Source organism: Pithys albifrons, chromosome 8 (genome assembly GCF_047495875.1).
Source record: "Pithys albifrons albifrons isolate INPA30051 chromosome 8, PitAlb_v1, whole genome shotgun sequence".
NCBI classification, from domain to species: Eukaryota; Metazoa; Chordata; class Aves; order Passeriformes; family Thamnophilidae; genus Pithys; species Pithys albifrons.
Window position 1 is genome coordinate 31981773 of NC_092465.1, and position 27147 is coordinate 32008919.

General features: G+C 42.3%; 1 protein-coding gene across 5 annotated transcripts; it reads right to left on the reverse strand.

Annotated features, from left to right (window-relative positions):
• NAB1 (NGFI-A binding protein 1) lies at positions 1 to 26057 on the reverse strand. Of its 5 annotated transcripts, none has more exons than XM_071562183.1 (9): positions 25766 to 26057; positions 24302 to 24391; positions 19727 to 20560; positions 14050 to 14183; positions 13033 to 13084; positions 7602 to 7712; positions 5135 to 5276; positions 3796 to 3921; positions 1 to 2655 (listed from the first exon to the last, which is right to left on the reverse strand). In XM_071562183.1, the coding sequence occupies exons 2-9, from the start codon at positions 24308 to 24310 to the stop codon at positions 2567 to 2569; spliced, it is 1497 nt and encodes a 498-aa protein (XP_071418284.1). In that variant the 5' UTR covers positions 24311 to 24391; positions 25766 to 26057; the 3' UTR covers positions 1 to 2566. The 5 variants fall into 5 exon arrangements, with proteins under 5 accessions (XP_071418284.1, XP_071418279.1, XP_071418280.1 ...); XM_071562178.1 differs by having other exon boundaries at positions 3772 to 3921; XM_071562179.1 differs by lacking the exon at positions 24302 to 24391 and having other exon boundaries at positions 3772 to 3921.
• Positions 26058 to 27147: the final 1090 nt, after the last annotated feature.

Sequence of the window (27147 nt, forward strand, 5' to 3'; positions counted from 1 at the left end):
TAGAGTTCTCACGGTGAATTTTATTTTGTAAGCAACAATATAAACATGTGAATAAAACAGGCATCATTTGCAGGGCTGGCCTTTGATCCAGAATACTCTGGATCCAGCAACCCTTCCCGAGCCAACGAGGGCAAGCCTTTACCTGCGACTCCAGAGGCGAGCCAGGTTGCAGTCCACCAAGACCTTTGTCATGGAAAGACCAATGCTTGAATATTTGCTATTACCAAATGCATGTGCAATCTCACAATGTACCTCCCACCTCCCCCCCAGGTTAAAAAAAATCATACAGCTTCAAACCAGTAAAAAAAATTGCTTTCAGCTTATTGAGACTGAAATGGCCTGTTGGACTATAAACTGAAATATCATTCTGGAGATAACCAACCGGTTGTGACACAAAGTACTGTATTTACAACTCAAAAATATAACTGTTATATACTTTAATTTATAGCAAATTTAATACATTAGTGTTTACAAAATAAAATCTGGACTCAACTGAAACAGCGTGCTGTTTAGCAAGTTCTTCTTCCTTCCCCTCACTTTAATTGATGAGACCAGCAAGCTTAAGAGCTTCTTCTGTGATCCACACATAACTTTTGATGGTGTCAGATGTTGGAGAAAACCAAATGTTTCCTGCATCTCTAAAGGTTTGTTGCTTGGTACCTTCTATTGCTCAAGCTGTACAGTTCAAACTTTAAGCTGTCCTTTACCAAGTTCCATACACGTCTCATGAAAGCTACTCAGATACTAACCAGGGCACTGGTTAATGTTACAAACTGAAGAAACATCCGTACTACTAGCTCACACAACAGGAAAGAGGAAATATAACTACACATTCAATCTCTTATTCCTAACAGCAAAGCTGTGAACTCCATTGCTTAAAGTAAGATACTTCAGTAAGTGAAACAGTACCATACAGTTCAAGAAACATTTTTTTTTAAAAAACCAAACATTTTAATAGTATAAAAAGTTGTTTTACTGGTGTTTCTACTATAAAGCTTTGTTCCACAAATCAAGTGATAAAATAATTAGGTATGTTTACAGTGATAAGAGACTGCAGTGTAGACATTTCAGCTCACATTTTGCTGAGCGTTTCAGTACAACAGAGACTGTGACTGATTTCTTAATACACACTTATGACACAGAGCAAACTGCAGACATGAAGTGCACACCTGAATAGGGAAGTTTACTCACTGGCATGGTAACTGAGTTTCTTCAGTTCTCCCTTTCCCCTCTAGAACACCCTCATAAGCAAAAACTGTGTTCAAAAACTGAGGCGTGTAACTATTTTGACTGCAGAGCAGCACAGAGGAGAAATGGATGCACACAAACACACCATGGTCAATTCCAAAGTTATATGCCAACTACCTCTCCTTAGATAAAATGACATCTTCAAAAGTGAACATGTACAAAAAATAAAAACTGTCAAATAAATAAAGAATACAGATGTTAATTAATCACATATATAAAGAAACGTATTGGCATACTGTATGCAGTATACGGTATATTCATAGAATCATGTGGGCTGGACAGCACTTAATAAGGAGTCATATGCCAAAGACATGACTCCTTATCTCTCTCCCCAAAAAATCTTATGGTTTCTGGATATGAAGTGCAACCTTTTACACCGATGCATAAATCCTGCATCGTATTTCATCCTTGCCACACTTAGGATGCTTATTCTTTTTTTAAGATCCACAGAGAAGTCCAAGAAGTTAAAATGGTCTGAATCACAATTTTTGCAGCCATGTCCATGCTATTTGGTCTCTTGAGTGTCCTGCCAAATGAGATTTCAGTAATTGTATGGTATATCAAACATACAGTTTTTCCCAAGGAAATGGGAGCTAATCATATCAATTCTTCCATACTCCACTTGGCATTTCCTACACTCCTGACCTGTAGGTAGGTATTATGCTAAAAGAGTGTAACACAAAGGCTGCTGAAACCATTGAAAGTGATGTAGCAATAGTTAAGTGTCAAGTACATCTGCTATAATACAGAATCAGGGTCTAGGTCTACCAAATGCTATATCCACATAACATTTTTAACCATGAAATATTTTATGCATTTTCCTTTTTCTACAAATATTGTTGCAAACTTGCTGTTAATTGTGTCACGAGGTTTGCATTTCTAATTCTCCAATGATTTTTATTTCAAATGTTTAACAACCATATCTACGCTAGGTACACTGAAAGTAGACATTGAAATTTCAAGTAAAATGAACTGTAGCCACATCTACTGGACTCAATACACGTCCCGACATCTAGATTTACTTTGATAAGTTATACAAATACATAATACATTCTTAAATAATGAAGACCCACAATATTAATTTGTGAATCTTCCCACTTTATAAAACCACTTTTACAGGAATGTTTATCCACCTGTATTACTGTTTTAGTTTGCAGTGTCTCTTGCTTTCCTGTTTCCACAGATTACTGTACCAGTTCTTAGGCTTTGGCTATTGAAATCTCTTATTTGAATGAGGCAACACTGGTTATTAAGGCTGGTTTTTTTCTCTTGTGAAGTTTCATTCTTTACTATGACACTGTTTTCCAGAGCAGAATGACTATCTTGTGTCTTCAGGTTCTGTTTTTATGACCTTCCTTTCTATGTTAAAAGCCGAATGAGGAAAATCCTTTAAAATACCAAGGCCTTCTGCATCGAGAAAAGAAAGAAAGATGTTAAAACACTGCTTGGAAACAAATATATTGTGTTCTTAAATCAAGAGAAAGGTCCAAGAACCATATGGATAATAAGAGCTGAAGCAATAAATTCTGCCTTCTCATCCTGGGCTTTAACCCAGCTGGGTTAGAACCACCTCAGTTACACTGCAATGATGACAGAGTAGGCACCACAGATTTACTTCAATCCTCTCCAGGAGCAGGACTAATGGAGATGCACTCTGCACTAGCATTTTGAGAGGGAACTGGTAAAAATCCCCAATTGGAGATTCCACTAGGTGAATTATCACTGGGATTGGGACAATCTGCAAAAAACATGAGCCAAGGTTGCAATATTCCAAAGTGGAAAATGCGAGATTCTGTCCAGTCTTCAAAACAAGTACTTTTACCTCTTGCCTTTCAAATAATCTCTTTCCCACTGCATCTTTCCAACTCAGGTGGGATTTTATCATTACTCCTAAAGTTACAAGTTTCAAGAACTCCTGTCTCTATCTCAGTCTGAGGAGTATTAAACTGAAACCACCCACAGATTTCACTAAGGTTTCTTGCTCTCTTCTATCAAACTTAAAGTGGGTTTCTCCCAATGCCAGAGAAAATTAGAAGATTGCCAGTGAGCAGAAGTCACTGAATGGGAAATGCAGGTAGAAGAGACTTACTGCATGACATGCAGTTCACAGTAGGGAGGCAGTGCTAGATCCTTATAAACCAGAATAAAGAGGTGTTGTTATAAAAAGTCCGACTCCATTATACAGAATGATGTAATGTCAGGGTCATACTGCTGTGATTGTAATGCAGTTTAAGCATTTAACAGCAGTAGTTTAGCACTCTCTGAGAAGTGACACAAGCCAAAACCTGCTTATCTGAACCTCGTTACTGCACAGCCTAGGCTTTACCCAAATCATATTCGATCTGACCCCAGATTAACAAGTAACACTCCTCCTGAAGTTTTTCTAAAGTTTTGGTTGCGTGGTTCCACACAGCACATGCCAGGCTGCCTTGCCAGCTGCCTCACTCAGAGACATCACAGGTTAGCAAATTCATCACAGGCTTTGTAAGAAATGGTGGGTAATTTCCAAGGGACAGCACTAACCCGAGGACTGGGACTTTGCCTCACCACTGGGATAGAGCCGGATCAAATCACCGCACAGAGGTTTCCCAACATGCTGCTCTCCATCAAGTGAAATGTGCTGCATCTGTCTGCTTGGCAGATTGGACATTCGGAGATTCAGCGGCCTTTCACCTGCGAGTTGTTCACAGTAAAAGATTGATGTGTTAAAAGAAAAGCAATAGTAAAACACAGGTAGAGACTTAAAAGACATACTAATTCATTCTATCAGCAAAAGTTCATCTTAAATTCCAGCTGCTCAGGGAAGTTTTCTAGCAAAACAAGGCTTATGTAAATAGCTTTTTGCAGACTATTCCACAGGCACTGCTAGAAAAAGACACTCAGCCATAGGAAAAAGAAATTTAACATCTCTTTATTCTGTTCAAAAACCCCCTTGAGATACTAAAAATTTCTGCTCCCACTTCACAATCCCTCTGAGATCCTGAAAATTCCCACTTTCCCTGCACAATGGATAAATGGTATAAAGAAGCTTGCTCTGCCAAGGAAAGCTGGATCCACACACATTAATCTCCCTGTATACTTCTGTACCTCATTGCTTGACAAATACACACAAATGAAAACCTATGTTTTAATGCTTACTTGTATTGATTCCCTTAGTTCCTCCCTCTACTGCTTTTCTTCGCCTTCCCTTGAACAAACTAGCTTTTAAAAAACAGAAACAAGAACTTCTGGTTGTATTTCGTCTGTTTGTAACATTTTGTCTCATTTCACAACAGTAAAAAAAGAAATCCAAACAAAAACTGCTCCAACAAAGCAAACACTCCTAAAATTAATTCAAGCTAAGGAATAGCCAGTTGGTAAATCAAAGAGAACCACAGAACTGTAAGCTTTTTGAAGAGTAACAAGCTAATAAGAACATCATTAGAATCTGCTTAGTTCTAAGTAATTTACATAGCCAGCTCCTCAGGTTTTGTTCCTAGACTGCACAAATAGGTAAACAAAAAGAAGTACCAACTACATTATCTGCCTTACTTTCAGTTTCCACAAGACAAGAACACAAATGAAATGCAACATTCTGCTCTATTTTCAAAACTGAGGATAAAGGTAGAGCAAAGTCCAGCTCTCAGGAATAGCAGTGCACCCTACCTTCTTCCCCTCCCCATGTTACCCACAGGGAAAGCAGTTTGCCCAGTACCTTCGGGTAACAGAGCAGAACCTGAGTGTACATCTGATTGCATTATTTACACTGTAAGCACTTCAGGGCAGAGATCTTGTCTTGTCCATTCAGTGCTCAGGGTTCTATTTGAGATAAATAACACCACTGACACGGGTTGCATAATATCAAATGTATTTGTGGAGGCAACGCCGTGCCTGGGAGCTACCATACCTTGTCCATCAGCATTATCTAATGACATGCCATTGGGGCTGTGCTCTTCCGAGTTCTGTCTGTAACACCCCGTGGAAAGGCGTCTCTCTAATGCTGCCTGGTTGCAAAGAAACTCCATCTGTTTTGCCATCACCTTTTCCGACTGCAAATAAAACACAAAAAAAATTCTTTCTCTATATATACACATATAGTGAGTCAAAACACAGGGGGAAAACAATATCAGATGATAAAACTAACAGCCTAGATAGAGGTTTTTGTTGACTCATATGTACAGATGTGTGTTTTACGGTTTCTTCAAAACTATGAAGCAAACAAAATATTTTCACACCCATAGAGATTTTCATAATGTACATCTGAGTCACTCAAGAATACTTAAAATTCAAGCTGTTGTAGTTCATCCAAATAGAAATGCAACATTAAGTTCTGTTCTCCAAAACCACAAAATACACTTTCTGCACTTTAGGACTGCAGGTTACGTGAAAAGAATCTCAAGAAAAGCAAAAAAGAATGTCTTAATTATCCAGTTAGCCCTGTTCAAATACATGTCTTCTCAAAGTATTCCAGAAAGTATTCCAAGAGCAATGGTAACATCTGCTAAAAACTTATGCCAAGATTTCACCAGACATCTTGGAACCTTTATTTTAGGAAACAGAACTACACAAGCTTAAAAATCTGCCATTCTGAAAGTGTAGGATGACAGTATGTTTGTGGGGGATAAAGGTGTGAAATGTCTGTCTAGAAGAAGAACAAGACCTATACACCTCTAGAGAGTGGAGCTAAACAATCCAGTGCAACGTGGGAGGAAATGGCGTCTGAATGTTTGTCATTGACTTTAATGCCAAGAGAATTCTAATTTTCACTATAATCTTGTTCTTGAGAGAATGTAAATAAGCATCTTGTGAAAATAAAAAGAAAATCACAAGTCAAGAAAGTTGATTTAGAAGAGCCACAATGAACATAAGAATGGAAAGTGTATAAATTTATTGTTTACAATTGATAGAAAAAAAGATTTCTCTTTCAGGTAATGCCTTAATTGGTTCAACTAGTACACAGCCTTATTCATTGCAGAGCATTTCACTTTTCTTGGGAGATGATGAAAGTCTTGACTTCCCACAAAAGTCTGCTTACTCATCATACTTCAATAATTTCCACATACAATGGTGGTGTAACAGACCAACAAAACCTGAGCTTTTCCAGCACAGTGATGACCCTGACAGCAGGGGAACGACATGGCCAGTACTTACTTACTTCTGGCTCAGAGCTCATCGGGTTCTGCAGGAGACCACTGATGGCTCAAGCTTGGTCTTGAGAAGTAGGTAAAAAAGAAGCTATTTTCAAACTGTTTACTTTCAAGTGTGCTTTCACTTTGCTATTCTGTCACTTTTGTTACCAGCTTTTGAACTGTAAAGTAATTTTAAAACAGAATATTTCTCATTCGTGCCATCTTTTTTTTGTTTAATTGTGATAAACCCAGAATTTTAAACTGCAATGATGCTTCTGATCACTATAGAAAAAACTGTAGAGCTGTAGATACATTTAAGCTTGAATTAAATTTCTAGTCCACTGTTATTTGTCAAAGATCAAACTTGAAAGCATATGCAAAACTAAAATAAGCTTCCAAAAATCAAGTTCATGTAATTATTCTGTGGCATCGGAGAACATGTAGCAAAATTGCTTTTTGGTGTACCACAATGAGCAGATTTGTATGACCGAGCACTGCTTGGCAATAGAAGGTGGTAATGAAAGGGTAACACATCTAGTCTCAGAAAACAGGGGGGTGACTCCTAAATGTAATCTTATGTGCAAATTCAGTGATTACATTTGCCCAAATCAGCTGTACAAAACAAATTTGTCACAACTTAGCAAGAAATCCCTTCTTGGCAACAACAGGCAGTGGGAGACATGTATTTTGCCTCAGGGATGGGATACACTACAGAGAGGACAAAGAAAGAGTCAGAAACCCATCTCATTTATACAGAGCTTTCTGGCTGCTCAAGAACACTGGGCTTCCACCAGGCTAGATGTTGTTTAGAAAGCCAATTTATCCGCTCAGATCCAGAGGTTTACTTATTTCCTAAACATACTGGTCTTTCTTCTTAGAAGACATGTCAGAACTGAGGACTCCAAGATCGCCTACTCTATTCCTCTAGACTTGAGCTTTCCCTTTATAGCAAAGAACGCAAGTAACACAGCACAGACTGTACCAATACTACCCTACTTGCTCCCAACAGGCAACCACAGATTGTCAAGCCTACTATGTTAGTTCCTATCTCCTTGGAACTAACAAGGGCAAAGCTGTGTCACAGCAGTTTCAGAAGGTAAACTCAAATTAAGAGTGATGCAATCCCAGCTAAGCTCAGTAGCATTGAAAACTGATGGTAATTAATTTAGTCATCAAAACAACACATCAAAACCAATGCACAAAGACATGGCCTGTATTATTCACAGTGTAGTGTAGTTGGTTTACCTGGGAATTAAGAGGTGTTGGGTCTTCACTCTTTCCTTTAGCCAAAGCAAGTGGCATTTTGTCTTGCTGATAGAGCGTCTGGACTGTGTCCTGGAAATCAGGATAACCATCCTATTGAGCATAGGAAGAAACAAACCAAGAGGGGCATATTATTAATTTTTCTTCACACTCTCTGTACACTCAAAATTAAAAAAAAAAAGAAACATTCCTGAACTCCTGTGAAAATTCTGGACTGCAATTTATGTTTGTGCTGTCCACTTCATTTAAGTTTGTGCATAAAACACAGCAGCCCCTCTACAACAACTGCTGTACATCTAAAATGGCACAGACGGACGCTCTCATCTCTCTCATTTTTCATGAATCCAGACTACCGTTAGTCCTGATATTAAAGTAGTTCCCATTCAGCCTTTCCAGGCAGATTTAGGCCTGTGGTTTCTGTCACTCTTGAGAAATCTAGTTTATATGTAGTCAAGACTATATACTAACCTTGTGAAAATGAGAAAAACCTCCTGAAATTCAACATATTTCACACAAAACCTACACTAATATCACAAAATTAAATATCACCATTTTAAAAGTACAGTAGAAAATTTATATATTAAGGGAAATCATAATTCAAAAATTCTTCCAGTGTAAAATTCTTATGACATGCTAATCTCTTCTCCAGCTTGCATATGTACCAATAAAGCAAATAAAGTTCCTGTGAAAGCCTGCCAGACTCCATTAAAATAAATTAATCATCGAAGCAAGGGTTCAAGATGAGAAATTTATACAGCTTGGTATTATAAAAGGAAAGCTCATGTACACTAGAGGAACATCCAGAAATGTTTACAAAAGCACAGTACAGATAACACTGTCAAAATGTGAGAGGAAGCCAATGATCTTAAGAGAGACCCGAATCTGAGAACACTGACATCTGTCACTGAGGATCTGCAGACCTGGGTACCAAAAGTACACCAAGTTAGGTGTATCTTCCTTGTGGATTCCAAAGATACATACACATCAATAATTACATTTTTGACAATAGCTGGAAAAAAGCGTTACAGCTGAAGAACAATAAAAGTGATCTTTCAGCAAAACCACAGGGGAAGGAACACAAGGTTCCCACCATTGGCAGGCTGCCCACTGACCTGCAGAGCTGTGCTCTGACCCCACGGCAGGTTGCCAGAGACTCAGGGAACATAATGCCAATAGACCTATTCTTTATGCTCAGGAAAAACCTAAAATCTGTCTGAACACTGTATATTGCTTTTATCCACCCAACATACTACTTCATGGAACAAACAAATGTGAGAGCTATGCAAAAATTTCATGGCCTGGTAAACTGCCACAAAGCCTCATGCTCCAGAAACAAAGGCTTTGTAGGACGTTTCCATGAGCACTGACCACTTTCACAGTTAGACCTGAATTTGTCTGGGAGAGGAGAATGATCATGTGTAGGAAGATGAGAAGCTGAACACACAAAAAGCTATCACTCAGGATCCTATTTTTGCAACATAACAGGTAACAGGGGTTTTTATAACCTATTTGTGATCCCCTGCCTATACAAAACTGAAGGCTGTTTGCCAAAACTGGGGGTCTGGCTGCCTGTCACTGTGTCTGTCACCATCAGTCAGGTGGGTAACTCTCAGATGATGACGTGGTTCTGGATCACCTTCCCAGAGCCCTTTCCCACCACTGGCTGACGAGGAGCACATTGGGTCAGGTGGGAACCTGCTCTGCCCCACGGTTGCCTGGGGTTCCTGCTGCATGCAGGGCAGCATTTTTGTTTTGCCATGCTGCTGCTCAGTTGTTTTTCAAGTTTCATGCAGCAGATGTTCCCAGTCCCACATGTGCTTTTTTGCTCCCTCTAATGACATTTTTCCTATGAAAACAGTAGCTTCTATTTCTTTTGCTGTTTTTGTGAAAAAAACAAATCCCACACTGGTTTTCTTTTCAACCTTCTCAGCAATAGTGGAGGTGGGCCTGTTCTCTCCTCTTCCTCCACCCACACTGGCACCAAGGGAAGACACTTCCTTGCAGTCCCCACTCAAGTTTCCCTGCCTGTGCCCCTCGACTTCCACTGAGCACCAGGAAATTGGGTTTTAAAAGCTCTTCCCATCCCTCTTTCAGCTGAATGAAGCCACTGACACACACAACAATTTCTTTATATCACAGACAGCAAGAACATTTTAAAAACTCTCTCTTTTTGCTCTCTTGGCTGTTCTCTGAAGGGGGACCTGCTCAGCCCCAACAGTGATGAGCAGCCTCCCCCTCCACAAATTCTGTGTGATATACCTGTAACTTGTTTTGCTTTCTAAACTGGTGCCACAACAGCTCATTGCTTCGAGCAGTGCTGGCACTGAGTCACAGAAGATGACAAAACAAGGGGTGCCCCCACCTTGCAACACCTAAGCAGGAGAGATCCTTGCTCTGTGGGAGGATGTGCCGTTTCGATCCCTATTCACCTGTCCTGCTCTTTGTCCAGAGCAGATTCAGGAACTACAACTCCTGTTTTGTAATCTGCTCCCAAATCCCAATTCACTCCATTCCCTTTTTCACTCACTCCACACCTTTAGTCTGTCATTTGCCTGGAATTTTTTGCCTTCTCCTCTTTACACTTCACTCCCACAGCTCACCCACCTACTCTAGGAATAAGAGGGGGGAGAGCTCGCTGGGGGAGAGAGAGGCTTTTACAGGTAATTTGATGTAATTCATGGCATATTGTTTCTTTGTAATGCTTGTGCGAGTTTCATATTCATGAAAAGGATAAATTTACAATGTGGCTGTAGCCTGACAGAGTTGCAGCTTGCACACACAGCTCTGCTCAAGGATGACCTTCAGAGTCTCTCTGGAGGCTTTTGGAAGTGTTATTATATTTCAGGAAATTAACTCATCTTTTTTTTTTTAAAGTCATCTTTTACACTATGCAAACAGGCTGTGAAGTCTTTCCAAACTGAAGCCCTAGTATTTTAGGCCACGCTTTACAGAGACATTAATGACTGAAGGGTAAAGGAATGGTGAATAAAAAGACAAGAGTTCAGCTTAAAACAGAAAGGCAAAAATGATCCTTATAAAAAAAAAGAAAAAAAAAGACAGAGGGAAGAAAAATGAAAGACTTATTTACAACAACAAAAAAATTGCCCATGTTCAGATCCTCTGTGTATTAGCAAGACAGTGAGCTAACAGAGCCACAGTGAAGCATTACAACTTCAAAAACAGTGTAAGGAATTCTTAACCAGAATGAAAGGGAAAATTTGCAGCATCTGCTGCATTTCCCTTTTTACCTTCACCTTTCCAACACAAAACAAAACAAAAAAGCCCCCAAAGCCCCCCCCAAAAGTCCCAAACATATGACTGAAGAAAGAACCTTTTTTAAATTTTTTTATTTTTTAAATTTTTTCCCCAAAATGCAAGAATCCCAAACACCATATGTAAAAGTGACCTGCAATGTAATACTGCATCTTTTCTGTTTCATTGAAGAAAAATCCATGATTTACAGGGGACATCAGAATTATAGTGCACTAAAGCAATGGTTTACTCCTTAGAAGACTTCCAGACTTGTGAGATAAAAAGACATTTTTGCTGATAACAACAATGGTCACTTCAAAATTAATAATGATATACTATCAAAGAATATTTAGTTTCATTTTCAATTTTTTATTCTGGAAAAATGTCCTATTTCTGAAATAGTAATTTATACAGTTAGGACATTAAATTTTTACAATCATTGTAAAATGTGGCTGGTAATTTAATAAAAAAGAAAACATCTTTTCTCAGAATTACTAAACTAAAATGTAGGACTTCCAGAGTTTCAGCCTGTTTTTCAGGATTTTAATTTTACACTTTCTTTCAAGGAAGATCCTGTAGAAAACAGCACCTCCCTTGCAGTGTGTCATTTCAGACACTTGCTCATCATCAGTTATTACTGAATGAAGGAAAAACTTCCTAATGCTGAAGTCTAAGTCACTGCAATACTACTTCAAGCAGAGGAGCAGCAGCTCCCCACCAGCTCAGATAAATTAGGCCTAGACCAAACCAAAGAGGGGAACCTCAAGCAACCATCCTGCAGTGTGTTGGTCAAGGTGAAGATGGATAAAATCATTTAATGCAGCTTTTCCCTGCTCTTTTTTGTGAGTCAAAGAACCAGCATACGTCAAAGCAAATCCTAACACATGTCAATGACATTACTGACTTATCAAAGCTGCCAGGAAATCCTCAATGCACATTTTGCATTATATAAACTTGAACTATGACTGATACAGAATAATAGACTTGTTTATTAATCACAACTGCCTTTTCAGAACAAACTGCTGTCACCAGGGTTTGCCTCACAGGAAAAGCCTTTGCACAGGTAAAAGCATTGCAGTACTGAAAAAAATTAAAGCCTTACTACATTCAGTGCAGCATTTATCATAGAATGAGTTACACGAGAAACACACTTCACAATATGTTGCAATTTTCCTCTACACTTCAAGAGTACATCTCCCATCTGTGTCACACACAAATCTAGCTCAGGTCTAGCTTACATCATAATGCACATTTAACCTACAGTTTTTGGAGCAGACAATACAATAAAAAACACCCACAATGCTACGGATAAATTGGATACCTGCGTAACAGTGAAACAGTAATTTGTTTAAAATATAAACTAAGAAGGAAGACCTGCTATTCTTATGAGGTGTACTGGTATACAAACATACATTTAAATTTTTTTTTATCTTTTTATTTAAAGTAACTTTTTAAAAGGCCTCAAATTTACTTTCCAGCAGTGGTAGCTAAAGAAGAAGGTAAACTACATATATGCTGTTCCTATACTCCTAAGAAGAAATTCCCAGAATCTCCCTAAACAATATCTTGTGCAGGTGTATACATCATCCATGTATACATCTGCATTTTACATAAAACTCACTCCAAAAAACTGTAAATTAGTATCTACAGGCACAACCATTTGTGTTGACACACAAAGGTTTTAGTTAGTTTTTGACTTTTCAGTATGATGAGTGTCATAACTTATGGCGTAGTCAGAGATCCTTATCCAGAACTCTGCATTTTGGACATGAGCAAGAGCTGACTCAAGTGAATTAAGCAAACCCCACCTCACGCTGACTTAAAAAAGCAGGAGGCCTTACGGGAAGACATTTCCTACAGTGCTCGAGCTTATTCCGCCACAGGAAGTCAGTCAGTCCCATTCCTTCCCTCCTACTCAGAGTGCAAAACACTGAGAGTAACTTTACTATTAAATAAATCCTACTCTTTCCCCTGCTCCTACAGGTTTCTCCATCAAGCATTTACATTTTCAGACAGTGGTGATGTTCTCCCCCTCTCTCTCTCACACTCATCAACTGTCTTTCAAACGTTTTTCTGACAAATGTCCTTAAGACAGACCCCTTCAAAACAAAAGTGAATTTTAGCATGCATAGGTCAAAATACAGGAGTAAAAATACTGTACCTCCATCTTGATCCTCTTTGGTGACAGCTCATCCCTTTCTCCACACTTAGATCTAGGAGAGAAGACACATAAATTATCAGTAAACAGCACATTAACCCTGACTATCAATAATAATGAAAAACAGTCAAGGAAAAAACTAGATCAGGGATGAACAAGTCAGATGCAGTTAAGAAGCCTCCAATTCACTTGGACATGGCAGTGAACGTCACTCAAGGATAGAGGAATACAGGCATTTTGTGTTGTTTCCAGAAGTGCCAAGAGATTCATGGATCCTTCTTTCAAAGACAAAGGAAAACTACCTCAGCACAGCGAAATACAGAAATGCTTTTGGCATTGCTTACCAAGAATGGATGTATATACACATTAATCATTATGGAAGGAAGGGAAGCAAAGGAAAACTTAGAAGTGTATATTGAAAGGCTATTACACTACAGGCAAGGGAGTTAACATTTTAAAATATCAAGATTTTCAATCTTACTAATTCTAAGGTTTTAATTGTATTTAAAAGCTGTTGAGCATTTGTCACTGTTTCATAACAGCAGTTCATTTAAAAGAACAGTAACAACTGAAATTAGGACTTGGCTTTATCTCCTTTAAAGCAAATTCATAAGCCACTCCCTATGACCTTATCTTTTATGCTAACACGCCAAATCTGTATATGGAAAAAAAAGGCAATTGACATACTGAGCATCTCTGGCTACTCTGCCTATTTACATTAACCTTAAAATACACAAAAGCCTCAAATGCTTGACATACCAGCCTCTCAGATGCATCTCAACATGCACTATCATCAAAATATCTGGAAAACTCAAGAGCAAATAAAAAGGTAATTCAAGACAGCTTAATCCTATTAGTTTAAAAGCTTCATGACTTAAATAGCATTTTCCTACCTTCCTCAGAAGAGCACTTTGCTAGCTAAAGAGCAAGAAGAAAGTGTCTCTAGTGCTTCAGAAGAAATGCTATTAGACTGATTAGTTCCCTGGAAGTAAAGATCATTTGAGTTAATTAAAACCTTACTTGGTGGTCCTGTAAGTGTACTTGTAGGTAACTTCTCGAGAGATTTGCCGAGCTAGTGCGAAGAGTTCATCTCTCCTGGTCAACAACGCGTTATCTTTCACACACAGCTGAGCAGCTGCTTCATTCACTGTGAGCTGGAAATTAAACACACAGACAGGGATTCGTGATTTTGCATACTTTCACCTGTTGTGCCTGTGAAAGCACCTCTTCTTCTGAAATAATAAAAAATTTCAATTGCAAATAAAATTACCTATAATTATATATAAAGCCCTGGAGAGTTTCTTCAATTTATTTAGACCCCTTACTAAACCATGTAAACCTCTGGGAAGAGAAAGGGTATGAACGTAGCTGGTACATGAAGTGAAACGTTGTAAGACTGTCTCAATGTGTGCTGCTTGTGCCTCTCCCAGCATTAATTAAATCTCAGTACAAAACAGTAGCACTGAACATTCACAGTGTTTGGCTCCCAAAGCCTGGTTTACAGGGAATACTATTTTTATAAATGCAATATGCCCAGGACTTGGGGAAAAAAAAAAACAAACCACCCTGACAGTGTGGGTACAGATGGCTTTCCCTGGTGAATACAGAATAAATTCTGTAGAAGGTGATGGTTTAAGAAATGATTAAACTTTTTTTAGCTATGTTTCTCACCCTCGTGTTTGTGAAGACTATCTTCAGACATGAATCAAATGTAACTTGTTTCAAGGATGTTTTCCTGAGCCTGCCAGGACAGATTTCTAGTGCCTCTGCTGCTGGCAATAGATTCATAAAGAGCTGGGGAAAAAAACCCTCTTAAATTAAGGCTCAGAGCTCTTCAGAAGCCTACAGAAAGTCATGATACTGTCATGGATTGTATCAGCTTAACAATACAGTCTGAAAAGCCTGTGGTCAGCAGTATGGACACAACAAAACTATTAATGCAATGAGAGACACAAATCGAGATGCTGGAGGTGAATCCATGCTCCTTCCCTGGGAAGCAGGGGCTGAAGAGGTAATTTTCACCTTTTCCTCAGCTAAAGAACAGCCAGCACATGTAATGAGGTGTAACAGCAAGAGATCAACAGAATACTACAGGTGTTTTCACCAAAGTGCCCACAACACTTCTCCTCTTCTATTTCTAGAAATTGAGCTGCTTTGAATGGGCTTGGCTTTTGGCAGAGGAGCACAGCTGCTTTGGTGCTACTGTCAACAGTATGTTCTGTATCGGTCTCAGGCTAGTGAATATTACAGAGCAGCTCGGTTTCCACAACACAGTCAGCATATTCACGACGGATTGAGATGTGCCATCCCCAGCCTTTGATCTGGCAGTGCAGGAACAGCCACAGCCCAGGGCACAGGGATGTGGCCAAGGATGGGCAGGACCACACATGTGACCCCAGACAGCAAAAACACTGCTCCTGCAACAAGCACTTTTCCTAGAGGCAGACAAAGGTGAAGCCAAGGACAGAGCAGCAGATCTGCAGTTAAAGGGTGTCTCCCAGGAGAAGGCTAAGAAACTTGCTCTTTTACCCTGCTGTCTGCCACGCTGCAGAATGTTACTTGTGAATTAAATCACAAAGGCCAGCAACTCATCCGAAACACTGCACGCTCCATCCCTGAAGGATGGAAGCTGTCATAAGACATGAACAGCACACAACCACACTGTCCTTCACTGTGGGGCTGGATGGCATCCAAATTAAAAAATATATTTTGCCCAATGTGACACCTGTTCTCCAGGAAGGTTAAAGAAACAAAAACATGTACGAGAAAAGCTGAGTTTCTCTCAGGGCCCTGTGCCCATGCAGTATTTCTAGTAAAACCTCACACGGAACTGCTGCTCCTCATATTTCATGAGCACTTTTTCCTGTGTTTAGCCTAAAAGCTTCTGATCTGAGTAGGGTATTGCCTATGGTACCTGAATGTTAATCAGGGCCCAAACATGTCTTTAACAGGCAAACCAGATACGTTGCCTGATCCTTTGGTCTCTGCAGAGACCAAAAGAATAATCATACAGAGATCTGATGTACAAGGACACAAAGTTTAGGATTAATCTGTGAAACTGGTTACTATGCTCCTGCAAGAGAAGGTACTAAAACAACTATTTCCCCTTAGACAGGAAAATTCTACTACAATGTCTGTCTTTTCAGAAAAAGAACAGAGAGGGGGAAAAGATACAATAAAAGATTAATACAACACTGATGAAAAGAACTACCATCCAAAGCAGGCATTAATTTCTATAACAGTGATAGCTATTACTTTGCCAAGGATGAATAATATGGCTAATGCTTACAAAATAATTTGAAGATTTTTTTATCTCTCAAAGTGCTGAAAGGTTGCAAAGAGATGAAATGACTGAGAATGCTTTGGGTAGTTGTAGGCAAATGCTGTTTATCTTAATATGTGAGAAAAGCCAAATATTTTTGTTTGTTTTTCCTGCTTTCCTCTTTCAGGTCACATCCAGATTTACTGAATTGAAGTGCATCATGGCTTCCTGCCTTTTCAGGAGGCATAACACTGCCGACAGAAAGCTTTGCATGCCTAAAAATAAAGATTCTGTTTGCTGGAAGCCTTAAAGATATGGAGCAGCACATAACCATACAGTCTCTATGAAGAGGGATGGGTATATTCCCATCTGACAGGGTTCACAGATTCCCCCACTAAAAACACATAATTAAATACCAAACCCTACTGTTTTGGTGAGTCAGCAAAAGAAAAGGAAGAGACCAAACCAGACAAAATTCATTACTTGTATTTCTAATTCCTGTTTCTCACACTACTGAACAGGGTTTTTTCGGTTTTATAGGTACTGAGACAAGCACTGAAATATTAACACGGAAATTACAAATCTGACTCAAACACGCTCAGGTCATTGAGTTCAAGGGCATGCCTCGCACTCGTCCCTCCTTCAGTCCAACTTTAAACATCAAGTGCTCTCCGTGTTTGAAAAGCTGTGTAATACTGAGACAATGGGATGGATTAAGGACAGCATGTTTATTAGTTCTGAAACACCTCTGAAAGATTCTGCACCAGATTTTATGTCAGGTTAGTGTTTTATGCAAATACTCCTACCAGTAGCACACACTTCCAAACCAGCTCTGTGTCTGCAGCTCTCTCAGGCCTCTAATGGCTGCTCAAGCCCTCTGAGACACCCCAGTGTTCATACTGAAATATTCTCACTAATTTACCACTAATAATTCCAGCAGGTTTGATTTTAATTTGCATGCAACTCCACTGTGCTTGAGGAGCCAGACATACCCTGATCTTTACATTAACAAACTAACCACTATTTAAACTTTTTAAATTCATAGTGAAGTTTATTCAGCTGTTCCTTGCCAGCTGCAAGGAAAAACCTTGAACTGTGAGGCAGAATGACAGCCTTGGAATGTATTAACACGTGCAGAAACACAGTCTCTGGACAAGCAGCAACTTACCTCCCTGGTTGTTTAAGGTCTTCCTTCTGAGTGGCAAATTTTTTAACCCATCAAAACCAAAAACATGCTGAAGTTGAGTTTATTAAAGGCAAACTCTGGTTTAGCAGATTTTAAACAAACAAAAAAAAAGGATCTCGTTGCTATTTGTATATTTTCTGCTTTAACATGGAAACGAAGAGAAAACTGGTCGAGACAAAACTTCATGAAATCTGGCCTCTTTAAGCGAACAGTAAACCAATTATGAGCAAATTCTTCTTGCTTGTGTGCAGTTCCCATCAAGTTCAGTGAGGCCCCACATGCGTAAGGGAGGCATAAGTCAACCACAGACTCCTTTGATCTTGTTCCCTTAATCATAATAGTGATAGAAATATTTCCTAAAGCCAAACCATGCTCTCATTCCATTTTAAAACATACAACGATGTAGTAAAGATCTGTAGTGCAACACTAAAAAAAAAAAACCTGAACAAGGCAGAGTAGTCACCCTTTCTTCCAGTTCATTGCTACCCTGCTCCTTCAAACTACCACCCCAGTATTCATTCCTCCAGCTTTGCAGAGCTACTCCTGAGCCTTCCATGCACCTGACACAAAAGCTGCCCAAGCTGCCCTTGGAACCCACCTCCCATGACACTGCTGGATGCCAGGAAATTATCCTACAAGAAGTCTGCCCAGATTTCAGTGTTTTCTGCAGAAACAACCCCAGAGACTGAAAGCACACAGCTGCACACGTTGTACACCTCGCCTGCCTTCATCCTCAGGTGTGGAGATCACCCTTTCTCCAAATGCTGAATCTGCAGCAATGCACACAGGGCATGTACACAATTAATCCTTTCAAATCCTGCCTCCATCTCATACACAACTTGTTCTAAGAGAGACTTCCACAAGGTTAGGGGAGCAAGAAGAGATCTACTTCTGTACACTGGATGAATTCACAGATTATAAGTGTTCAACATAAAGCCACAAAGCATGTAAGTGAAAGCTGCACAACCAGAATTGTGTGGTAAAAATGTGGCTCACTACTGTGGAAGTGTCTCCCCAGTCTGTAGTAAAAGCCCTTGTTAAGTCACTGCTGGTGATCTGCAGTTGCCTTACAAATGTAAATATATAAATAAAAATGTAAAGAAATACACCTTGTTTCCTTCTGCTCTTCTACATAGAAGCATAAAGAGAACTCAGTCTTATGCTATGGATCACACACCTACAAAACTTCTTCAAGCAAAAAAAAGGCTAAAGCCAGCACAGTTTTTTTGGCACTCCTGTAACATAAACATTGCCTTTCCTTTTGGGAGCTAAGCCTTACATGCCAAATTTTAAATCCAACAGAAATTTTGCAATCAGTGTTAACTGTGAAAATGCTGATGCAGCATTCATATCAACAGTGTTTTGGCACTGCTTTGAATTAATGTTTGTTCTCCTCTTGTACTGTACTTTGGCGCTAGGAAACTATTCCCCACACAGACACACCTATTGCATTACAACACATGCAGTGTGAGCCTCAAGAGTGCCAGAAGGGAAGCAAAGGAGGCCTGCATGGACTTTCAACAAGAGGGAAGAGATGCTACTCAGGGATTAAAGGACAAACTCTTAAATTACAGCCATCCATCAGTACTGGAGGCAGTCCTTTCCCTTCCTCCTCACACAGGGGGAACTTCACTTGATCAGTTTAAGACCATTGCGACAAAAAACCCCAAAGGTTACATAAATGAGCTACATCCCAAATCAAACCAAAAAATCCCCTCCACACTGGGTTTAGGGACCTCACTGGCAGAATCCTTTGTACCTCAAGGGCTCAAGCTATAAGCAGGGTCTCAAGGTGAGGGGTGACAGCAGAGGGTGTAACCACGCCAGACACACTTTAGTTACGGATCTTCCATAGAACCAGTCTACTCTCAAAGCCGCAAGGAAATACAGGACTGCTTGAAGAATGTGCCAAATGTTTAGAATCCCAAGGGCCATGCTCAGTGCAACACTGGTTTGCTATTTCACTGCCAAACTGTTCAAAGCCTCTGTCTGACAGGCCGCAGCAGCGACTGAGCAGTCTGATGACACCGCACTGAGATCAGCACACACATGCACACACCCACCCACGAAAGGGGACTTGTTCTGCACCCAAGGCTTCTGTGCCAGGGCAGCACTGCCTGCAGCAATCAACACACAGCTCTCATCATCCCACAAGAAGTGCCCATACAAAAAGGGTACCCTGTGAACAGCGTCTCAGAGAAGGTGTAGGAATAGGGGAAGGAAGGCCAGTGTTGCTCAAGGTGCTTTACCTCGTGGAGGGTGAGATGTTTGCCATCCTTTCTTTTCGAGTCAAATCTGCCATATATTGCACTGTACTTTCTGATTTCCTCCTCTTTGTGAGGGTCATCGTCACTCATCTCAAAGATGTGACCAATCATCTTTGCCAGTTTCTTATTTGTTTTCAGTAACTCCTTGACTTCATTCGAGTCACTTTTGGGCAGGGAGGGAACCATTCGTTCTACGCACTCAGCAACTGAGAGAGCAGCAGCAGCATCCAGGGTCTCGCTGTTTTCCTTTGGTGAAGCTGGAGAACCAAGGTCAGCTGGGGAAAGACTATGTTCACTCTCTGTGGTGTGGTGTCCTTGCCAGAGCCTCGGTTCGCTGCCGCTCTGCAGGGATAAGCTCCCCACCACGTCGGATTTGCTTGCACCCACACTTTGCACACATGTTGTGGCAGCACATTTTGGAATCTTCAGGTGAGGCTCTCTGGTGCTGCTGTTCCTTTCATAACTGCTGCAGGATATCCCCAGCCACGCAGGAGACCCTTCTGGCAGCTTATATATGGGAATGCTGCTGACCGGCAAGGAGGTGAGAGGCTGGTTAAACAGACCAGGATTCGTGACCCAGTCCCTCAAAGCCTTCTGCAGCCTTCGGACATGAAGCGGCTTGCTAGCCATGCCTACGAGAGCCATTATCTCCAAAAACTCCTCTTCACCTGCTTCACAAAGCTGCTGGACATCATCACCACCCTGCTGAATGAAGGCATCAAAGTAGAATAGTAGATTTGCTTTTTGTAGTATTCGATATAGCTGCAGTTCCCCAAGGGTCCTGGGCAGAGCTGACGCCATCACGGACGACAGAACCTGCAAACAGTAAAAACAGAGGGAAGATGAGCACCAAAACCCCAACATCCAGATGCACTTCCCCCACTGCCCATCTTTCCATAAGACTGCCAACTCAGAGGACAGGATTTCTTTCTGTCATTGTAACAACACATGTGGAAATGAAAAAGGAGTGACAGCTCTATTTTTTGACTACTTAACTTAATGGAAACATTTGTGAATACACAAATCGGCAGATAGTTGTGGTGCACCTACAAAAAAGATGATTCAAACATGAAGCCACCTTGTTTTCAACATTCCCACTTCATGTTTGTTCCCAAGAATGTCAGTCAATATTGTTCATTGCTTCTACTCAACTCTCTTTTTATCTTCAGATCAAAATGATCAACAAAACAAACTCCGAAGAATTACAGAATACTTGGTTCCCTGAAGAAAAAAGCTCCTTGGTTTCAATTCTTAATTCTCAAATCATTCTCCTCCATAGCAGTGTGGAGGGCTGTAAAAGGAAAGCAAAGAAGAAAAAGTGCTTCACAGAACCCCAGAGGATTAATGAAGCTGGGTCAGTAAAAGGGTATTTCAGAACCAAGTATTTCTACAGTTTTGCCCATTTCACACAGAAAGGATCTAATGCCTCTGCTGATCTTAATTATTGCAGCAACAGCTGCAAAGCAAAAATACTGATGGATTCCAACACATATACTTTAAAACCCTTACTTTGAATTCACCTTCCCGTCCCACTTGCTAACAGGGCTGCATGTCATTGGCACTTATGACATGAACACCACTCAGCAATACAGCAATTGCACTTAAGGGCTCCCAGCAGACAAATCGCAGCAGTATTCTACCCTTACAGCTGCAGGAAAAAACATTTGCACAAGTTTCACCTTCATAAGCCCTGTTATCCTGTTATACGACAAATAATAAACTCTTCAGAGAATTCTAAGATCTCTCACATACACACCTCTTCGCTCTACGATGGCTTTCACAACCACAAGCGGATAATTTCCAGTATTACTGTATTAAGCTAAACCACCAATCAATAAGGTCTAAAGCTTGTAATTTATAGTTGGTTGGGAAAGTAACAGAACTAAAACACTGAGCAGGTCTGCTAACATTGCTCTGGCTCTACTATCACATTGCACTTGAAAAAGCACACAGTAGTAACCTAAAAAACAACACCTACGGAACGATTTGCACATGCTGGGGGGAGACTATTTTAATAATGTGCAACTCCCCTCCATCCAAAACTATGATGCAAGAAAATACGCACGCCATGTGGCAGCGGGAGATTGGTAATCAAAAGTATAACTAAGGTATTATTTTTACAGTGTGTACTTTTTCATATGGATTTGTTGTTTGGTTTTTGTTTTGTTTTTTTACAACATGCGCCTTTTCACCAGCAATTCAAACATACAGATGCAACAAATGGAGCTCAACTTCTATTCAGGAGGTATTTGGAAGATCAGGTTTTTGCTAGAAAACTCTGATTAAACTCTGATAGAGAAAAAATAAAATTAGGAGACCAACAGAAACTTTCCAGAAATGTATGTGAAGCAACAGGATACCTACAATGAATCTCTTCAGGAAGAAAGATGGAAGCCCTGGGGAAAAAAAAACAACAACAAAAAACAAAGACAAAACAAAAATACCCCAAAAATACAAAACCTCTAAATCACCAGCTGAACATATCATTCCTTGTATGCTGGTATTTGTAAAACAGAAGGGACAGCAATAAATGTTTAGACCTGAGTAGCTACCTCAAGTTGCTGCTGGTGAGCTTATGGGCTAATAAACTACATACTTTGGAACTCAGGGTAAAACTGGAAACATTTAAGAGCTATGTATTTTAGAAATAAAATTTAGCTTTCAAAAATAAGTTAACTACAGAAAACCAATTGCATACTGTCTACACTCAAAGATACAAGAAGTAACGATGAAAATCACTTAAAGGTACCCCTTTAAAGGGCACATAATTCAGTATTTTTAAAATTGTTACTATTTCACAAAATTTCTTACAAAAATCTTCCCATTCCACAAAAACTTTGACGAGACAAACAAAACTAGCAGTTTATGGTTTAGTGGCATTACAGTAAACTGTTCCTACCCTCCCATTTTAAATGATGCTGAGTTTTCACCATCAATACCACAAATTAACTTACATAATTTTCAAACAAAGGCCCATTTCCTCAGAAAGCCATTCATCTTAGCACAAAATCTACATAAATCTACATAAATGGACTTTGTGCAGAGAGCTAAATTGAATCCTGGGAGCACGGTGGCAGTGAAATTACACAGCCCAGGAGCTCCAGGCAAGCCATGGAACTGAACTCATTTTTCCAGCCCACAGGCTGGAAGAGCAGCAACCGTCCAGAAGCAGCCTTTACCTAGAGGCTTCTAATCAACAAATCTCCTCATGACAGATAAAACTGGATTAATATGTACTATGGAGGCGTCAGTAGTGAGTCCACAGTTCAGACTGCACTGAGATTTGCATTTAAAGCAAGACTGAAATCCCTTTGGTTTGTACTTTGAAGACCCATTCTGCTTTTCAAATTCAGTAAAGTAACTCCTGAGAGGGACAAGAAAATTTTCCATGTACAGCTGCTACCGGTTTCTGCAGAGAAGGCATTTTCAACACTCTTCCTTTTGACCTCTTTTCTCCTTGCATTTAAGTAAGTTCCTCAAGCACTCACCTCAATGCCTTCCCAAGTTTTCCTAAGCTTTTACAGGGGGACAGCTCCCTCCCCTTTCTCAGATGGCCTCACCAGGCAGCCAGCTATGCTGCTTCTCCATACATTACCAGTCCATTCCCCTGGTTCAGCTCAGCTCACAGCCTACAAAGCCAGGAAAGCAGGTGTGCTAGTTGACATGGAGGAGTAAGATGAGCCTTAGGAAGAGGACAAGCAACACAACAAGGTCTGCTGAGAAAGTAGCACAGAGGAGACCGTTAACCCAAAGGACACACAGCACTGCTGCTGCTGCTGGCTTTGCTTACCTACGCAAAGCCTTAGCACACCCACTCAAGTCTCAGCACCCCACATCTTTCGGGTGACCTTTAAGCTGCATCTAAGATACCTAAAGTACTGCTTGCCAATACTGCTGTTCTCATTTTCTTGTACATCAGGGACCATGCTTCTGGGCTAAAGGGTGAGCACAAGAAGAGGTTACACAATGAGAAGATATGGGGTGAGCTTACAGCCAGAAGAGTTGTGTATCCTCCTCATTGGGGCACCATGTGTGCTCTCCCTCTTCTGCAGCCTGCTCAATACCTCTTAGGCTTTCTAATCTGTGATCCCAAACTAACCTGGTTCAGAAGTAACAGTATGGTCATGTCCTCTGACAACCCTTATGAAGCCAACCAGAAGGATCTGCCACCTTAGGAGTGAGCAAGCAGATCTACAGTATGGCCAACTGCAAATTCAATTTTCCAGCAAGAGGCAGGAATGTAAAGCTGGCACAGGGAGATCTACAGGAATAAATGAACACAACCATGGCACTTGAGCTGCTACTTCTCCCCCTTCTTTGATCACTGTCCATGCCAGTGAGAAGTGTGGGAACACACAGGGAAGAACAGCCGTCTCTTACATTTTTCACATATAGAACAAACAAAGAAGGCAGGAAACTCCACATAGCAGACAAAGCTGTTTAAAGTACATGCAAGGCTCCATACTGTTACAGGCATGGAAGAACCAGGAAATCACAAGTTAGGTTTTCACTCAGCCTTTGCAACTCACAACCATGCATTCTGATTTTCCACATTACCTCATTCATATCCACAGCCTATCACCCCACATGCCATGCCCTCCTCTCGAACGCTGGATGTCACCTTAGCTCTGACCACAAACATAACTCCTGGGAAAAAGGAAAACAAAAACCACAGAGGCACCACAGAGCACTCTTAAATATTTGTAAACAACTACTGCAGGAATCTCAACCTATTCCTACTCCCTCTGTCAAGACAACGGGCAGCGGCAGCAGCAGCCTGGCTCAACATCCTCAGCCACGGGAAAACACCCCTTCCTTCCCGTTCTGCCCGCTCCGAGTTCAAAGCCGCACACTTCCCGGAGGTGGCAGGAAGATAGCAGGCAGAAGTAGGCAGGTGGTGGACGTGGGTGAAGTATTGGAAGAAGGAAAACTCAGGAACTGTGGGCTGTAGGAATGGGACAAGGATTTCATGAGCAGCTTTCCTGCTTTTTAAGGCTGCACCAAAAGTAAAAGCAACCGAACAACTCTAACCGATTTTTAGAGATTTTTATTTCAGGTGAATTCTATTTGAGCTGTCACCAATTAAATTAGGAATACGCACAAGGAGAAAGTGTGAAACATCACATCCCTGTATTTTAGGCAAAAGTGATTATTTCATATTATATCTTGATCACTTTGGGCGTTTTGAAAAGTCTCTGAAGACAAACCGGATTTGGGTTTGAGAGCTGGCTGCTTTGCATATTCATTACATTTCTGCAGCGTTTCCAAAGGACTTTTAGCAGGAGGAGAAAATTACATGTAGCTGCAGAAGCGAGACTTCGCAAATTAAATAGTCTTGTCTAGCTCTGAGATGTGCCAAAATACAGCCGATTGAGTGAGCCCCGCGTTCACGTACAGATCCGTATCTCGCCGCTAACTAACGAGAAACTTGAACCGTGCAAAAACGCCACTGCAAAAGGACGAAATGAAAGCACAAATACCTCAAGATTCCCGCACGGCCAGAGGAGGGTCGCCCCCACCGCCGGGCCCCGGATACGGGGTCCCCCAGCAGGGGACGGAGCCCACGGGAAGGAAACTCACACAGCGGGCATGGGCCGGGGCTGCGGTGCCCGCACTAAGTTCGCAGCCGCCGAACCCGGTGACAGGAACCTCCGCGGAGCGGCTTCTCCGCAGGGCAGCGGGTCCGCCCGGCAGCACCGCGCCCGACGCGGGGAGCGGCGGCCACGGCTTGGGCACGGCCCCGCTCCGGTGCCCCGCACAGCCCCGCTCCGGTGCCCCGCGCACAGCGGCACAGCCCCCAGGGCGCTGCCTCCGCCCGGCCCGTCCGTGCCGCCCCCGCCCCGCCGCCCCCCCCCGCGCAGCACACCCGGCAGGGACGCTCCTGTACTTTCCGCCCACTCCCCCGGCCCCCCCCGCACCGGATTTCTCCGGGAATCACCCACGCACGACCCGCCCGCTCCTTCCGGCCGTGCCCCGCGGGGCCCGGGCCGGGGCCGGGCTGCCCGCGCCCCCCGCACCTACTCTGCCGTGGGCTGCCGCCGCCGGCCGCCCGGGGCTCCCCTCGGCGCCGTCCCGGGGCCGCAGACTCAGCCCCGCCGAAGTTCCTGCCCGCGGCCCCCCCGCCCAGGCTCCTCCTTTCCCATCGACGGGGCGGGTGGGCGAGCCTGTCCCTGTCCCCGCCACCGCCTCGCCGTCGCCGCCGGGGGGGCGCGGCCGCCCCGCCGCACCCGCACCTCGCCGCGCCTTCGCCGCGCGCGGGGGCCGGGAGGGATGGAGGGGAGGAGGGAGGGATGGAGGGGAGGAGGGATGGACGGGAGGGATGGAGGGAGCGGCCCCCGCCCCCCGTACACGCCGCCCCCTCCCGCGCGGTCACATGGGGAGAGCCCGCGCGCTCCGCCGCCCGCCCACGCGCGGCCGCCGCGTGACGCAGAACCCGCGGGGGCGGCCCCGACACCGGCCCCGGCAGCGCCAGCGCCCCCCGCGGGCACCGCCCGGGACCTCCTGGGATACCGCCTGGGACCCCCCGGGATATCGCCCGGGACACCGCCCGGCACCTCCTGGGACACCCCCGGGATACCGCCCGGGACACCGCCCGGACATCGCCCGGGACTCCCCCAGGACACCACCCGGGACAGCCCCGGGACCTCCAGCCCGCCGCCCCTACGGGAAAACGCCGCTTCAAACTTTCCGGTCGGTCCCGGGCAGGCACCTCCGAGCGGCGGGGGGACCTGTCGCGGGTGCGGGCACCCGGCCCGGCGTGCAAAACACAGCTGTGCAAAAACTGGTGCAAAGTGCCAAGTATAAATTCAAGCGGGGAGAAGTGATATCATGTATTTATTTTACTGCTGAAGAGTTGATTAAACTACGGGTTTTTCAGTAAGTAATGCTTACATGATAAATAGTAAGTCATGTCATAATTAGTGCAGATAACAATAGAAAAAAGAATGAAATTGGGGTGGTGGTGAGGAATCGCAAGAGAGGGAAAAAGAAACCCTCAATAAAATATGCTTGTCTTTCAGAGCAACATCTATTCCCAGAGCCAGGAATGCCTTTCACACAGGGTTTACTTTCCATTTTCCTTGCCTTCCAATCCCTACCTTGGCTATCAGAAGGCTCCATTGGAGCTCATGTCTGTTTGTCTGAGCAGGGACCAGCCAGGCAGGAAGCAGAGTCATAAACTCACTCTTTGGTAACCATGTCAGATAAAACTGAATTTCACCTTCAGTTTTTCCCATAGGAAGCTGCTGGCTTTGTAACATCTTAATAAGGAGCCCATGGCAAATCACTATCACCCAAACTGCATAAATACATCTAAAAACTAATCTGATCTAGGAGCAAAGTTCGCTAAAGTTTTCTAAGGATGCAGGACTGCATTCTGGAGCTGGGGAAACGCAAGTGGTTTT

What these genes read in the sequence shown, in the direction of transcription:
- NAB1 (XM_071562178.1), bottom strand. An exon ending in CAAAGAGGATCAAGATGGAG is followed by an intron (nt 7,713 to 13,032) that starts GTACAGTATTTT and finishes TATGCTCAATAG; the next exon opens with GATGGTTATCCTGATTTCCA. An exon ending in GGCAAAGTCCCAGTCCTCGG is followed by an intron (nt 2,656 to 3,771) that starts GTTAGTGCTGTC and finishes TTCTCGATGCAG; the next exon opens with AAGGCCTTGGTATTTTAAAG.